This window comes from Leptodactylus fuscus, chromosome 5, assembly GCF_031893055.1.
Source record: "Leptodactylus fuscus isolate aLepFus1 chromosome 5, aLepFus1.hap2, whole genome shotgun sequence".
Lineage (NCBI taxonomy): Eukaryota > Metazoa > Chordata > Amphibia > Anura > Leptodactylidae > Leptodactylus > Leptodactylus fuscus.
In genome coordinates this window covers 138,676,409-138,693,454 of record NC_134269.1, presented here as the reverse complement: position 1 = coordinate 138,693,454, position 17,046 = coordinate 138,676,409, and the positions used below count along the sequence as shown (strand labels likewise).

Here is a 17,046-nt window from a genome sequence, read left to right as displayed (position 1 = left end):
CCCTGCACAGGGTTTTACATCCCATCGAATTTTTGATACACACTGCTATCATTATACTGTCTGATGTCAGCAACCGCTGATTGGGTCTCATAGGTTATGTCGGTGTCATTATGCGGTATCTTACAAGAGGCAGAAGTGCCGATGACAGCAGGGAGATGCTCCGGAGCACAGGAGAGGTAACATTGTTTTTTATGTTTCATCACCACCTCTCCTGGGGCTCCACTTATTATACTCTGGGCTCTGACGAGACCCCAAAGTATAATAATAGCAGTTTTGTTTTGACCATTTTTGCCACTCTTGGCACCCATGTCAGGGGTTGTTGACCCATGGTCTACACTACATGATCCATCTGAATTTGAACAATAGAGCACAACACTCATGAGTGACTGGTCTCCATTGTGTCTAATCCCTCAAGAACTGAAAGTGGTGGGAGACATTTTCTAAAAAGTGTCAATTTCATTATCTACATGGTTTAGCCCCTGAGTCAGAAAGGAATATTCAGAAACAGAATCTTGGCATGCCCTGATACTGCTGTAAACGTCTGCTGCAGATGTGTTTGATTAGAATGCAATCACTGAAGAGTGCAATTATATATGTACCAAAATTAGCATCTGTTACATACATATTTCAACATAGAATTTAGTGTCATTACACCAAATACACTATGGCAATTGGCTATAGAAGTAGCCTTCCTTTCTTGATGCTTTTATGAGCAAGTGTAATGTAATTTATGATTGAAAGTATATTAAACATACACACACATACACTGGATTTTAGCCCCAAAATGAAGTTAGCAGTTATGTTCTACTTTGAAGGAGTAATAATGTTCTTTCAAACATACTGTAAACTGTGTGTTTATATAGTGCTGCCAAAGCAAAAATCATTTTATAATCATAGAATTAAATATAAAATTTAAAAAAAACATACAATATACACACATAGTATGAAACATAGCTTAAGATATTCCATTTCTTTAAAGCATTGAGGCTTTTCTGTGCTGCTGCTTGAGGTTTGCAATTCTGATTCATGATGATTACTAGATCATAATAAGAATCCATTTGTAACCTGATGTCTATGTAATGTTTTAGTGTTCAAAGGTTTACATAATATCTTCGTTGGTTTTTAAAATCTCTATATGCCATATCAGCATCTCTTTTACAGTGAGGGATTCGTCCAAATGGCTCATAGTCATTAAAACATGTTTCAAACACGTCATCTACAGCCTTTTCTGCTGCCTCGCGACTGATCTGTCTGACGGCCAATATAGAGCGCAGAGCACGGCCTCTCACACAAGCCTGGTAATAAAACAAGGAAAAATTAGGTTAGATCAAAAATGAAGATCATATTATTTGTATGAACAAACAAGATTAATTTAATGGTTTGTAAATTCTACAACACGTGACCTGTTCTCTGCAAATAGCTCAATATTATTACCGTATTTTTCGGACTATAAGACGCACTTTTTTTCCCCAAAATTTTGGGGGAAAAGAAGGGTGCGTCTTATAGTCTGAAGGTGGCGCCTGGCATCCGCTGTAATAGAGAGGCGGAAGCCGGCAAGTGATAGACGCCATTACAGGTGCCGGGGCCTGAGACATCGCTGCGCTCCTCTGCCCTGCATGAAGCCAGCAGCGGCAGGGGCTCCTCCGTGCCCCCGCCGCTGGCTTCATGCAGGGCAGAGGATCGTAGCGATGTCTCAGGCCCCGGCGTCTATCCCTCCCCGGCATCCGCCTCTCTAGTACAGCGGATGCCGGGTCAGTATCCGTGGCCCCTTCTCCCCCGGGGCCGGTCCCCACCGGCCCCGTACCTGTAAAGTTGCAGGCCGGCTCCTGCGCGGCGATATCGCAGGAGCCGACCTGTTCGGGTGACAGCCGGGAGCCTAATGAGGCTCCCCGGCCTGTCACGGCTATATTAGTATTGCGGCTGGTCTCTATGACCAGCCGTAATACTAATAGACAGAATGTCCCATAGACGGCAATACAGTTGTATTGCCGTCTATGGGACTTGCGATCAAGTGACCGCAGGTTCAAGCCCCCGGGGGGGAATAAAATAGTAAAAAAAAAAAAAAAAAAAAGCTTTAAAAATATGAAATAAATAAAAGTTCTAAATCACCTCCTGTTTTTTTTTCAATACAAGGTGATCTAAGCAATAGATATCCCCCAAAATGGTATAACTAAAAAGTACAGCTGGCCCCGCAAAAAAAACGCTCTATACATCCCCGTACAGCTGCAGGGTCACCTGTCAATGTGGCCTTGCAGCTGTTGCAAAACTACAACTCCCATATATTAAATATTTTACCAGTTTTTGCTTCAAAATTTTTTTTCCCAATTTTCCTCCTCTAAAACCTAGGTGCGTCTTATAGTCCGAAAAATACGGTAATTGTAATGTGCGGCAAGTGCTCTGTACTTGGAGTATAGCGATTCATGAGCTGTGAGCTTCCCCGGCACTAAATAACAACTTTCTCCCTAATATTCTACATAGGGAAAAGTTTTCAAAGCAGTCAGTAATCACTCAATGGGCAAGGGAAGCACACAGCTCATGAATATGTCAGACCCCATTAATTTCCAGAAGACATACCTGATGATGTTGTTTCAAGCCAAAATTAAAGCGGCTAATTTCATTACTAAGTGAGCAGTCTCCACTGAGATTGGCAGCTCTGATCTGTAACAAAAGACAAAATACAAATTGTAACAGTACTAAACAATACTGCGGTTAGTAGAAACATACTACACAAAAGTACTGAACAATGGTTTTCAATACCATTGCTATGCTGACGACACTCAAATATACCTCTCTGGACCGAACATTACCTCTCTGTTGTTCAGAGTTCCAAAGTGTCTAGCGGCCGTAGCCTCCTTTCTCTCCTCCTACTTTCTCAAACTCAACATGGAGAAAACAGAGTTCATCATCTTTGGCCCACCTCGTACAGCCCCTCCACCTGACCCATCTGTCATAGTTAATGGAACCATGCTTACCCCTGTCCCATGGGTCCGCTGCCTTTGATAACCTTGGACTCTGACCTATCCTTCAAATGGCACATACAAACCCTCAACACTTCCTGCCGCCTCCAACTCAAGAACATCCATCGAATCCGCTCCTTCCTCACCTCTGAAAACACAAAGATGCTAGTTCACGCCCGCATTATCTCCCGTTTAGATTACTGTAACACCCTTCTCCATTGCCTTCCAGCGAATACTCTCGCCCCCTCCAGTCCATCTTAAATCGTGTTGCTTGCTTAATACACCTCTCCACCCTCCCTTCTTCATCGGCTGCTCCCCCCTCTGCCAACCCCTTCACTGGTTAACTGTTGCCCAGCGAATACAGTTCAATATACTAACGCTTACATACAAAGCCATCCACAACCTGTCCCCTCCATATATCTCTTACCTAATCTGCCGCTACCTGCCCACATGTATCCTCCTACTCCGCTAATGCACACTGGGTGATACAGTTGCCAAGACAACCATACAGTTTCCAGACAGTTGTACACACAAGCCACTTTTTCAAGACCTGTGCACAAGATTCCACAAATGTGGCATGGCTGCCGAAGCATTTGGCCCAACCACAGCAAACTTGATCTGGAAGGAGAACAAAAGTGTAATGGAACTTTAAAAGGAGAGAAGACCCACAATTAAAAGGAGTTTTCCCATCAAAGCAATTTTTTCTATTTGCTGATTAGTGGATCAGCAGAACCAAAAACTTCAGAATGGAGCAGCAGTCAGGCAGTGCACGCTCCCCTTCATTCATTCAATGGAAGCCCTGGATATTGCTGAAGTACAGCAGAAATCCCCAATTCTCCTGATCAGTGAAGGTCTGAGTGGTCAAACCCCTAAAGACAGGTCATTAAAGAGGTTTTCTCACTCACCCCCCTCTCTGTTTCCCTAGCTAGTCCACCCACTACTAGTCTTTCCCAACTAACTAAGTCAGCCCTCTCTCCCACCCCATCATACATACTTGCAGGATCATTTTCTAAGGTGGGAGGGGGGCGCAAACAATAATTTTGCATTTTGATTAACTCATTGATTTTGCAGCTATATTACATTGCAGCGGATTAGCCATCAGCAAGTCTGCAGTAGTTATCCACTTCAAATACCATATGAAGCCAACCTAAAAATGAAAGCTAGCTTCATAATTTTAAATGATCTGCTTACCTCAGAGCATGCTAAATGCCGAACGTTATTAAACCAATCAACATGTGCCCGGCAGTGGTCAAATGCATGAATCAGCTCGTGTGTCACCACGCGGTTCATGTGCGACTGATTGTGGATGTTATTCTGACACAACACAATCTGTAAAAAGGACAAAAAAAATATATATATATATTTGGACATCTGAATTTTGGTCTAAATTAGCTGTATTTTTCCCTTCTTTAGAAAGCCTTATATTAAATCAATTGTATCTTACTGCAAAGCCCTGTACTTTTTAAGCTGTTCACTTACTTCAGATGTATCTGCATCAAAGCCTCCACTTACTGATCCGTCACAGTCTTCACAAGAGAAATGCCTGTCTCTAGAGACTGTGCTGAAAAAGACAATGTACTTTCACTTAAAGACAAAAAAAAAAAAAAAAAAGGCATTTTTGTTGGACCAAAATACATCCATATCCACAGTGCAAAAATTTACTGGCGTGACTGTTACATTTAGACTATTCAAGAAAGCAGTGATGGACCCTTAAAGTGAATCTGTGACAAAAGTGCCAGGTGTCAAAATTATGCTGGCAGCCGCTGTGCAATTCTGTTTCTGTATCTCCAGATAGGTAACTTATGGATACAGTGTAGAACACCCTTATTGGGCTGATTTTTGAACTCACAATCATCTGTGGTGGACACAGACATAGGTATTCTCATCTCAGCAACAAAAGACTGAGAGGAAAGTACCCTTTAGGCTAAGGCCACAGGTTGTAGAAAAATGGTTTAGTAAAAGACGCTACGGAAAAGCAGCAGAACAAAATAGCACCATATGGTAAGGGCACAGTCTATGAGGTTTTGATACCAAGGTTAAAAAAACATGCTAATATATACATCTCCTGTGTGGACCAGAAATCACTTTTACTGTTCAAATCTATGCGATTCACATCCAGGTTCTCACAGCCATGCATAGAAATAGTGACTTCTGGTCAACATAGCAGACGCTGTGTAAATGGGCAGGTTAGTCTGCTGATCACATGACAGTAATAGTACTGGGTGCATGAAGTCAACTTTATTATCATTTATTTACAGATTCCAGGGGCTGTACAATTGTGTAGAGATTTACATACATAGTAAAATAAACACAAAACTAACCAGATGGCTAACCTGACAACTAGGGATGAGACCCCTGCCCGCAGGCTTAGGGAGCGTTCACACTACCGTCGGTGTCCGACAGGTAGTGTCCGCTCAAAATCTGTCACGGACATTAAGAGCGGACACTAGCTGTGTCCGTGACACCTGTCATTCATTTCAATGGGCATCGGGTGCGTTCTTTTGCACTCCGTGCCCGTCCTATCCTGTCCGCAAGTGAAGATGTCCGACTTCACAAGCGGACAGAAGAACCCTGCATGTAGGGTTTTTCTATCCGCTTGAGAAGTCGGACATCTTCACTTGCGGACAGGGAAGGACGGGCACGGAGTGCAAAAGAACGCACCCGATGCCCATTGAAATGAATGACAGGTGTCACGGACACAGCTAGTGTCCGCTCTTAATGTCCGTGACAGATTTTGAGCGGACACTACCTGTCGGACACCGACGTAGTGTGAACGCCCCCTTACAAGCTATAAGGGTTATTAGGTAGAAACAATAGGTGGGGGTAACAACTTATATGGTGGCATAGTGGCAGAAGGGTTAACTATGTCTTTTTTTCTAACAAGCAAAAGAATACATTTTTTTCCATGTAGAGTTCCTTTAATATTGTATAATGGCTATGTTCACAATTACATGCCTGTAGTGTTAATTATGTGGCTGTTCCCTCATAGTTAAAAGGGAATCTGTTATCACCATAAACCAACAGTAGGACCAGACAAGGCATCTCACCTGTGGGCCAACATAGCCTGCATAACGTGTAAGTGCTACCTTATCAATAAGAAATTTTTTTTTTAAAAAAAAAATACTTTTATTGAATATGCAAATGAGGGGTTTGAAATTAAGGAGGAGGAGGAGGACTAGCACAGAAAGTCAAGCGCTCGTCATTCTGTCACCTCCCTTATGCTGCAATGTACTAACCTCAGCCTCTGTGACATACCCACTCCAGCCTCATGATATCTTGTGAGCTCTCAAGCTCTGCACTGAAGCTGAGTGTATGCCCCCCAGCTTCATGTCATCATTGCACACGCACCAAGTGCTCAGTGACACATCTCAGTCTGGCGGCTTCAATGCAGAGTGGGGTGTATGCAATAGAACAATAACCATATAGGTCAGTGGTAGTCAGGCCCAGCGCTTAAGTTACCTGGCTGAGTTGCTTGACTGAACCGCCGGGTGAATGCCAGGAATGTACATCCAGTGCTGAGACAACTACCGGGCAGGATTTCATTGGGTCTTTACAGCAGACAGGAGGTGATAGAGCATGGAGAGCTTGATTTTACATGTTAGCTCTACACCCCACTGACTTTAAAGGGGCTCTATCAGCAAAATCATACTGCTAGAGCCCCACATATGCGTGCATAGCCTTTAAAAAGGCTATTCAGGCACCGTAAATGTTATATTAAACTACCCCCCCCCCCCCGTTTTGAAATAATAACCTAAAAAAGAATGTGCTCTACTTACGGATCGTGCACGGTGGGCAGGCATTCAGGGTGTGTCTTCATCCTCCTCCATGCCTCTTCTTCCTCTGATCCCGTCCTCCTCCGGCGCTCGCGGACACTGATATAAAAAAACGGCCTGGGCGCATGCGCAGTAGCATGCGGCTTCTACTACAGCTACTGTGCATGCGCCCAGGCTATCACTGTCCGTTCGCGAGCGCTGGAGGAAGACGGGACCAGAGGAAATCGGAGGAAGAAGAGGCGGGGAAGAAGATGAAGACACACCCTGAATGCCCGCCCAGCGTGCACGATCCGTAAGTAGAGCACATTCTTTTTTAGGTTATTATTTTAAAACGGGGGGGGGGGGGGGGGGTAGATTAATACATCTTTACCGGTGCCTGAATAGCCTTTTTAAAGGCTATGCACGAAAATATGGGGCTCTTAACAGCATGATTTTGCTGATAGAGCCCCCTTAAAACCCTTTACATATTCAATAAATGTTATTTCTCTAAGGATTAAGACAGCACTCAGACATTATGTAGAAAGCAATGGGCAACATGTGAGATGCTCTGTCAGGTACTGCTGTTGGTTTATGGGGCAAAATTATGCTGATAAGTTCCAGTTAATAAAATTGACCAGTATAACAAAAACAGCACCATATATCTCCAAAGATTGTGGGTGACTAGCAGCTTTGCAACATAGCTGTAGTACCAGACACCGCCCATGGAAATGTATGGCGTTCTATTCTGAAGAAAACAGTCATATTGTTGGAATTGCTTTAGCACATAATATACACTTACCAACCAGACTGCTTCATGGCATCTAAAAGAAGCTTGGCATATGGACCTGTAAAAATAATATGTAAGAGTTAGAAATAGGGTTCTTATAAATAAAAGGTAAACACATATAAATTATTGAATTCATTTGCACAATCAGTGGTGCATATAAGTTAATATGAGTATCAATTAACCTATTAAAGCATAACTCAAAAAGTGGATGCACTGTTAAACTTCTGCTGCAAAATCCACAGTGCATTACAGAACCTGCAAAGAATCTCATCCACCAAAAGTGCAGACTTTAAAGGAGTTTTCCCATTTGAGCAAGTTATCTCCTAGTAACAGAATAGGGGATAAGGGTCCAACTGCTCAATCCTCCACCCATTAGGAGAATGGGAGACTTCTATCCCTGTTGTAAATGGAGCACAGGTCAGGCAGCACTGTCTGCTAACATCAGGACACCCATTGTAATGAAAAGAGCAGTAGGCATACTGTACACTTCTCTATTCAGAGTGGGGGAACAAAAATTCCTTGTTCTCCGGATCGATGGGGACCTGAGTAGTTAGACCCCCACCAATTTGCAAACTTTCCCTATCCTGTGAATAGGAGATAACTTCCCCACATGAGAGGAGTCAGGTCTTCAACCTTTACAATGCTCAGTGAAGCCCGGTTCACATGTGCGTTCAAGTTTCCATTTGGTGAGTCCACTTGGGGACCCTCCGAATGGAAACCTATCCGCATAAAAAGCAGTTACCTTAGGAAACCCGCAGACCCCATAGACTATAAATGGGACCGTGTGGTTTCCGCAAGCACAATGCAAAGAGAGAGGTGCTGCTTGCAGGACTTTTCTGTCCACATATTTCGTGCGGATAGCCAAACGGAATGGCTGAATACAGATGTGAACCAAGGCTTAGATCTGGTAAATCTGCTGCAATTACATCATGAATTGTGACACTGCTGCTGCAGAGTTGGCTTTGGATATTCAGCAGCAGAGAATGTGCAGCTTGTCAGTACCCCAGTACACACATACAGAGGGAGCAGAGTTATTCCAAACTGGTGACACTGATATGGCGTGACCTCTTATCACAGTAGGCAAGGTAATTGGGAATCCTCTTTCAATGATTTTCTCATAGATTTGTGTAGTCTTCTGTGATATCACCCAGTTGTGCTCCATCTGTATATAGTGTAGGGCTGCTCATATAAGCTGAGGAGAATCCAGCCACATCACACCTACTCATTTCCATGGTCATGTGCAGCATCCTCTGGCACGTAGTGTTAGCTCCGCCGGTTTTAGCTTCCATTGCTTCTCTTCTGTCCTCACAGCCTTGCCTGTCCGGGAACAGAGGATAGCCATGTGCTTCATGCGCCGAGCTGTCTCTCTCCATTTGTCCCCCTCTCACCTTACAAACACATCTGAACCTATACAGGAAGCTGCCATCTTTGGACGTCAGCAAGTGACGTCATGACGTAATGACCAACACGGAACACTTGTACCTATTTTTAGTTGAGGCAAAAGGAGAATCCAAACAATTCTTTTCCGCGTCGGACATTTCCTATTTCCTATCATGTGTCTGTTTCTGTGCATGGGATTTGCGGCAGGACTGCGCCGTTACGTAGTTCGGGGAGGTCATTGAGACTAAGGCGACGTTGGTCTCTATGGTTACCGTGTAGGCGCGGAGCATGCCGGGAGTCAGAGAATAGGAAGCGATAGTAGAGCGGCGGCTGAGTGAGGAGCTGGAGGTAAGTGGCTGCCATGTGTGTGTGCCCTGTGCCAGCCATTGTACTGCCCGGGGGCTCTCCATAGGGTCAGTGCTAGGAGTAGCTCGGGGCATGATGGTAGGGCAGACGACATGCTGCTGACTCGCCCCCATCCCCCAGAGCATAATATTACCTTTGTACCCAGGTCCTCACCTTGTTCTCAAGCTGATAGATAGATAGATAGATAGATAGATAGATAGATAGATAGATAGATAGATAGGCTGTAGGTGACGCCTACACCATAGTAATGTACAGTTCTACAAATACACATAACTGGAGGAAACTCACGACAATGTATTTACATAGTCAGTAAATCAGTTTCTGGTGGATGCTAGACGTGCCGCACTTTATGTCCCACAAAACAAGGATAGAAACTGATCCATTTAACGTTGAGTCTATGTAACTGGATACTCATTATTTTCCGTCAATGTCTTGTATCCATAAAACCGATCAGTTAAGCCGATGACCAAAACAGGATGTGACCAGCCCTTGAGTTGTTTTATTCCCTATAGCTTTCTGCTCTTGGTGTACTACGGTCCGATTCCTAGCTGGTCATAGACATAGACAGATTAGTGATGTCAGATGTTGTTCAATAAGCTGATACTATTGTTCTATGGAAAGATACACCGCCATGAGATGCGCCTGATAGTGGTTTACTCTTCTGTCTCCATTCAGGGCATATGCATGGTCTGTCAAGCATGGATGTGTTTTGGGGGCAGTGAAGAGACTGTTGGATGGGTGTTTCCTGTCTAGTATGGATGGCCATCTTTAGGCTAGGGCTACCTAGTGACCACAATAGCTGTTTGTTGAACAGTTATTAAGCCAAAAGCTATTCCTCTCTTGACTGAGCCAAGCATATGTTTGTTTTCAGTGGGGACAGGGAAATAAGCTCCTTCAAGACTACTGTTGTCAGAATACAGTCATGCATTCATAGGTATATCTTTGTCACAGTTTGACTTATTCCCTGTGGCAAAAACAGACAAACTGAAAGTCTGGAGGTCTATATGAGTCTCTTTAGTATTCATACTTTCTTATTTTCCAGGCCCATCACCACCATGTCTTCTCCAAACAAAGCACTTGAATTGCAGTTACAAATGAAGCAAAATGCAGAGGAGCTGCAAGACTTCATGAGAGAGCTGGAAAACTGGGAAAAGGACATCAAACAGAAGGATGCTAAATTGAGTACCCAGGCAGTCACAGGTGAAGAGGTAGGTTTGTCTGCATTGCATGATCTAGGAACAGAAGAATCTTTCACATATGACACTGCTGTAACATTTAGATCATACAGTAATATGTAAATATACCTTCCTTTAGACACTGCCACCTATCAGAAATAAAGATTATAGAAAAAAGAAAAAGACCAGAAGTAAAGTGTCTATTGAAACTAAGAAAAATGAAGAGAACAAAAATCCCAAAAGAAAATTGCATGACTACGACTACTGGGACAAGCTGGATGTGGTGAGTGTATTCCCTTCGAGTTCTTGTTTAGTGTTTTTTTTCTACCTAAAGAAAAATTATGATACAGTGTTATATAGATTACTGTATGCTGTGCTTTAAAGTTTTTGAAATTTCTGTTCGTTAATATTCACCTTATTTATACAAAAGTGTTAGAGAATTAGTCAGTAATGTATTTTTATATATACATTAATCTTTGTTAGGCCGGGGCCCCTCGGGACGGAAACACTGCGATTTGCCTTCAGCGGAAACACCGTGGGAAAAATTGCGTCTTTTTACAGTATCTGCAAAGTGGATGGGATTCATGCGAATGCCATGCCTACTTTGCGTTTAAAACCATAGCGCGGACACACTGTGATTTCTAAAACCAATGCGGTTTTGGAAATTGCAGCATGTCAATTATATCTACGGAAACTCCGGCGGCTTTCCCTTAGATATAATTGTAACGGAAAGTCCGCGGATGAAAACTCCATTAACTTTCTGTCCAAGCACTGCGGGAAAGACCGCAATGTGTTCCCGCCACGGTTTTTCCTGCAGCGCTTTAGAGCTGCGGATATTCCCATGGCACCTTAGTCTCACTCTGAAATCTGTTTCTCCAATGCTAGTCTAGTGAGTTTTTTTAGACTTCTGATGATATCCGGTGAGACTGTGACACCGTTTGCCTGCAGTTTACTTTAAATTCCTGACAATTTAGTTCTTCTGTTTATATGGTAGTATTTTGCAAGAGTAAGGCTAAGGCCCCAGGTAGAGTCCCGACTGTCAGAAGGGCATTCCTCATAGTTCAGCGTCATTGATGGACTATAAGGAACGCCAACCTCTTACCCCACTCCTTCCCGACTGTACTCTAACATAGCATTGCACTGTCAGAGGGAGCATTTCTTACCGCCCAGCGATGACGCTGAGTTGTGAGGAAGTCCCCCTCAGTACAAGGCTATGGACGAGTACTGTCAGAGGCAGTGTTCTTCAAAGCCCAACGATGACGCTAGATTGTAAGGAACACCCTTCTGACAGTGGGGAGATATTGGTGCCACAACTAACGCCACTGGGGCACATAATGGGCGGTGTATAAAACCGCACTTTCATGAGAACATGAAAGGCCCTCTTTAAGCTTAAAGGGGTGTGCCACTTTCAGACCAATATTAACAAACAAATGTACAATAAAAAGATATACAATTTTCCAATATACTTTCTGTATCAATTCCTCACGGTTATCTAGATCTCTGCTTGCTGTCATTCATTCTGTTACTTCTAGTGGATAAAACTCTGACCATGGTCATGTGATTTACGGTTCATGGTCATGTGATGATCACACAGGTGCTGCTCGTTAGACTCACAGCACAATAATCAGACATCTGCCTGGTAATCAGCTGTGCACCTGTGTCCTCATCACATGACCATGGACCGTAAATCACATGACCATGGTCAGAGTTTTATCCTCTAGAAGTAACAGAATGAATGACAGCAAGCCGAAATCTAGAAAACCATGAGGAATTGATACAGAAAGTATATTGGAAAACTGTATATATTTTTATTGTACTTTTTTTTTGTCAATATTGGTCTGAAAGTGGCCAACCCCTTTAAGGTCCCACCTAGCAAGTCACAGCTAAAAAACACTGTAAAAAAGACCACAGTTAAAATGCGTCACATTTTTTTCCACAGCGTTTTATCGCAGAAAACTCTGTGTCCTTTATGTCGCTTTTATATGTATATGGAAAAATGCTAGAGTTTTTATAGATAAAATTGAAATTTCGCAATTTTCAAAAAATGCAAGCATTTTTGAAAACACAACTTTTCCCCTCTAGATTTTATTCTGCAATTTGTAGATGGGATAAGCCAGAATCCCATCCGCTTTACAGGTAATGTAGAATGCGGCGTTCCCACTGCAGCCAAAATGCTGGCCTAAAGGAGGACTGTAGGGTACTGGACAAATTTTGTGTGGAATTGGTGTCAAGAAGACGTTATTAACTTGAAAGGCCTCACTGTGAACCAAAATACAGAGCTACTCTGCAAGAACATCTCAAGTTCTAGTGGATTTTTGTCTGGAATATATAATTGTAGAGGTGCATTTCTCCCTACATCGGCTGACTGGTGATCGTATGTGATCACCAAGGGCTACAGACTCTGGATCCCTAGTCATCGGCTAATTTTTGCACTGGCTTTATTTTAATTAGAGGTTATCTTGGTGAGACAACCCCTTTAATCAGTGATTTGTTTGTGTAATTTTGTTAAATTAATAGCATTTTAGATGTTGTCTTTTTAGCAGGCTCACCTGTATTTATTTTATTACATACACAAATAACTTGTATGTACTATATGGTTTAGGACAAAGCCTTACAGGAACTTGATAAAGAAGAAAACGCTAATGAATCGGTGTCTGCTGAATCTGATTCTGGGGATGAAGATGGCATTAAAGTTGATACAGAAAAGGCTTTAGCAGAAAAAGAAAAGGTATACGTTTCCTTTTTATTTGTTTTTTTATTAAACTAGAAGTGTTCTCAAGTTTACTTTTTTACACTTCACTTTGAGTAGTGCTTAAAGAGGACCTTTCATCAGATTGGGCACAGGCAGTTCTATATACTGCTGGAAAGCTGACAGTGCGCCTATCGCGCTGTACTGTGGAGCGGGGAGGAACTCTATGCAGCGCGATAGGCGCTGCTGGGCAGAAGGGCGTCCCTGGCTAACTGTCAGAAACGCCCTTCTGACTGTAAAACGGTACCGTGACCTATAGCGCTTTACCCGGGGCACAGATCGGGAAAGCTGACAGTGCGCTGAATTCAGCGCACTGTCAGCTTTCCAGCAGTATATGGAACTGCTTGTGCCCAATCTGATGAAAGGTCCTCTTTAAGTGCTATTTATTTGTTCAGTTGATCTTTTGCTATAATACAGTTACATTTTTCGACTTTATTGAATTCTGAAATCCAAAGTCATTTCTGAGACTCCATATACTTGAACGTGTGCTTTAAGGGTCAGTTCACACAGAGTTTTTTTGACACTGAATCCACCTCAAAATCAGCTTTCAAAAAAAGCCTCCCAATAGAACTCCATTGGGAGGCTTTTTTTCATAGGCTGATTTTGAGGCGGATTCAGCGTCAAAATCAGCACCAAAAAACTTAGTGTGCACTGACCCTAACATTGTGCTAGCAATGTTTTTAATGGCTAACACTCTGACCCATTATTTTCTATGATCTCATACAAATGTCCATGTGTTATCTCAGGTCTGTATAGGGGGGACATGAGCCCAGGGCCAAATTTAGGAAGGTTTTATTCCTGTCCATTTTGCGTCCCATGGATAACTATATGAAATGAATGAGTCCATAGAGTCATGGACCGCAGATATTATCCATATGCCATCCATGCTGGTTTCCCATGGAGTTGTTTTATGCAGATGATTGTGTGCATATATAGCTTTAGACTGCTGCTTTGTCCATACTTTACACTGCAGGTCAGGTTGTTTCCATTGGCTTCTGTTTATGAGCACGCTCTCACAAGGATGTCAGTGGAAATGGAATTATTGCTTTGTGTTAATGGTAAAGGTAGAAACATTAGAAATTTTGATTTGCAAAATCAACTATGTAATTATTAGGTTAATGGCACACATGAATTCTTATGGCTTTCTCCTTAGGTTGTCAATGACCTAAAAAGTGTCAGCCTAAAGGGGTTTTCACCCAGGGACTAATTGGAGTTGGGCTGTTTATTTTCATAGCAAAATCATTTGGCTCCATAGGCCAGTGTTTTGATGGAATCAGGACATTGTGGTGGCCAAGGGATTACGACTGTTGCTTTGCAGTACTGGATGCTGTATGGTTTTCTCCCACACTCCACAAGCATACAGTAGTTAATTTGGAATTTACATTTTGAGCCCCAGAGGGATTTGGGACCAGTGTGAGTAATGAGGTACAACTCTGGGGAATATGTAGGCACGGTATAAGTAAATAACATTCAGATCTCGGCAAAATTAGTGTTGGGTTGTTGATGATTTGATATCTGTGAAAAGTAACTAACTCATACAAAGCTTAAAATGTCATCTTTTATAATAACTATACATATCAATTTTTGCTTCAGGGAAATAATTACTTTAGAGCTGGGAAGTATGATGAAGCTGTGCAGTGTTACACAAAAGGCATGAATGCTGATCCGTACAATGCGGTCTTGCCTACAAATCGAGCATCTGCTTTCTTTAGACTGAAAAAGTAAGTGCTTTGTCCTGACGGTATTTTTCTTGGACAAACTGATTTCATAATTTGTAAGCTGCCTTAAAGCTGATAACATTTTGTTTCTTTTTTTTTTTCCCCTCTTCTCTTTGTTTCTATAGGTATGCTGTTGCTGAGTCAGACTGCAATCTGGCTATTGCCATAAACCGCAATTACTGGAAAGCTTATGCTCGCAGAGGAGCTTGTCGTCTGCAATTGAAGAATCTTCAAGGAGCAAAAGAAGGTTGTCTCATAAATTTGCTTTTAATGAGCTCATACAAAAGAAAGATGTTTGTACAAAATGAAGAGGAAAAAAAATCACCAGAGTTTAAAGGATTATGATTTAATCTGTTAAAGGGGCTGTCCACTAACGTGTTTATTGTTCTTAAAAACAAAAATTTCAGATCAACTCACTTAATATTATCTATAGTCAGCATGTCGAAAAGTTTGGAGCATAATGAAGCTGTGATAATGCTTAACAGCTTTTCTCTGAACCTCTAAACTTCCAACTGCTGTGGCCAGAGGTGATAATGATGTGATCAAGGGGGATAAAATATACGTAACCCCTCATTCACATCTGCGTTGGTATTCCATCTGGGGAAGTCCGCATGGGGACTGAACAGAATACCAAACGCAATTGCAAGCGCTGTGCAGTAAATGCAAACGGACCCCATAGACTATAATGGGGTCCGTGTGCTTGCCGCGTGCTGCCTGCACAAATCATGAGGACAGGAAAGTAGATTGTAAAATACTTTCCTGTTCGCATGTTCTAAGCAGAGATCTGTCGGCAAGCACACGGACCCAATTATAGTCTATGGGGATCCCTGTGCTTTTACTGCACACTGCTTGCGTTCGGTATTCCGTTCGGGGGGGGGTTCCCATGCGGACTCCCCCAGACGGAATACAAACGCAGAAGTGAACCAACTCTAAATAAGTGCCCTGTTTTTGTCTTAAGATCAATGAGTGTGTTTTATTTTTGTTTTAAGAGGATAACCCCTTGAAATTTAATATAAATGTTGCCGGCAAAGAGAGAAGCTAGTTGGCTATGCAGTCAATACAGTACAGTGCTGGTTGTCACCAAATTTTCCTAGAAACATATAGGTTTAAAAAGAAAAATACAATTTTAAGTAGTTTCTAACGATGGAGAGAACAACTCCATGACTTGTGTTTACAAGGTATTTTTTTTATTTTCAAGCGGAAATACAAATGGATCGGAAAACACGTAAAAATACTTTATTTTCAGGATTTTGCTATACTTTTTTTTTTTTTCTCTACTATACAGATATTCCCTGGGAAGCTATCCCATATACTAATATAACTTGTTTTAGGAAGTTCTTCTAAAGGTCCAGTCACACGGAGGAAAATGGTGAGGAATTTGGTGTGGAATTTCAGTGCTGAAAAAGGAGCCCATTGAAGTCAATGGGAGTCTTTTTTTTTCTTTTTTTTTTCAGCGCTGAAATTCCACACCAAATTCCTCACTATTTTCCTCTGTGTGAATGGACCCTAAGACTGGTTTGACACATGCAGTTTTTGTGGCAGTTTTTATAACCATAGCTAGGAACCGATTCAAGAAGAATAGGAAATAAAAAGGAATGACTTCTAATCCTCCTTCCTACTTGATTCACTTCTGGACGTGTCTCAAAAAACTGTTTACAATTCGAAATGCTATTATTTTACATAATTTTTCTGTTTTCTGCACAGATTATGAAAAGGTCTTGGAAATGGATCCCAACAATTTTGAAGCCATAAATGAACTAAAGAAAATAGCACTGGTAATTTTTTTTTCTATCCTCCGTTAATCCAGTTTCTTTCACTTTATATGTGATTATATTTTGCTTCACTGTTGCATATAGTTTGAAACAGCCCTGCATATATTGGGACGACCTGTTACCTGTGGTCTGATCATTGTGATGAATGAGAATGACTGAGTGTTTTCACATACAGCAATTGGAATAAATCAGGTGATAACTACATCTTCAGATCAGAAGATTTGTTATTCAGCTATAAAAGAAGTCCCACAAGAAAGTCTAAATAATTCTGTTGTAGTCCATTGTAATGGATGCATTCATCAATAATAACTATATCATGTTCTGTGTCTAGTGAAGATGTCACTTTGTAACCACTCTGCTTTAATAAACTTTGTACTGCACGTGCATTTT

The 17,046-nt window shown here is 42.0% G+C and overlaps 2 protein-coding genes across 3 annotated transcripts in view; one reads left to right on the top strand and one right to left on the bottom strand.

Moving 5' to 3' along the window:
* Positions 1–936: 936 nt before the first annotated feature.
* Positions 937–8,912, bottom strand: LOC142204966 (mitochondrial inner membrane protease ATP23 homolog). 2 transcript variants are annotated; one of them, XM_075276303.1, is made up of 6 exons: positions 8,719–8,912; positions 7,509–7,554; positions 4,437–4,518; positions 4,149–4,286; positions 2,575–2,658; positions 937–1,295 (listed from the first exon to the last, which is right to left on the bottom strand). In XM_075276303.1, the coding sequence occupies exons 1-6, from the start codon at positions 8,867–8,869 to the stop codon at positions 1,092–1,094; spliced, it is 705 nt and encodes a 234-aa protein (XP_075132404.1). In that variant the 5' UTR covers positions 8,870–8,912; the 3' UTR covers positions 937–1,091. The 2 variants fall into 2 exon arrangements, with proteins under 2 accessions (XP_075132404.1, XP_075132405.1); XM_075276304.1 differs by having other exon boundaries at positions 8,715–8,785.
* A 150-nt stretch (positions 8,913–9,062) lies between these two features.
* The window catches only part of RPAP3 (RNA polymerase II associated protein 3), a 29,695-nt gene continuing 21,711 nt past the window's right edge, over positions 9,063–17,046 (top strand). The window contains exons 1-7 of the mRNA XM_075274348.1: positions 9,063–9,224; positions 10,285–10,450; positions 10,557–10,700; positions 13,020–13,145; positions 14,760–14,887; positions 15,010–15,131; positions 16,589–16,659. Coding sequence (XP_075130449.1) covers positions 10,298–10,450; positions 10,557–10,700; positions 13,020–13,145; positions 14,760–14,887; positions 15,010–15,131; positions 16,589–16,659 — 744 coding nt within the window. The 5' untranslated portion in view covers positions 9,063–9,224; positions 10,285–10,297. The remainder of the gene's footprint in view (positions 9,225–10,284; positions 10,451–10,556; positions 10,701–13,019; positions 13,146–14,759; positions 14,888–15,009; positions 15,132–16,588; positions 16,660–17,046) is intronic.

What these genes read in the sequence shown, in the direction of transcription:
- LOC142204966 (XM_075276303.1), bottom strand. Translation starts at nt 8,869, where the DNA reads ATGGAGAGAGACAGCTCGGCGCATGAAGCACATGGCTATCCTCTGTTC. An exon ending in GCACATGACCATGGAAATGA is followed by an intron (nt 7,555 to 8,718) that starts GTAGGTGTGATG and finishes TTATTTTTACAG; the next exon opens with GTCCATATGCCAAGCTTCTT. An exon ending in GGCATTTAGCATGCTCTGAG is followed by an intron (nt 2,659 to 4,148) that starts GTAAGCAGATCA and finishes CTTTTGTTACAG; the next exon opens with ATCAGAGCTGCCAATCTCAG.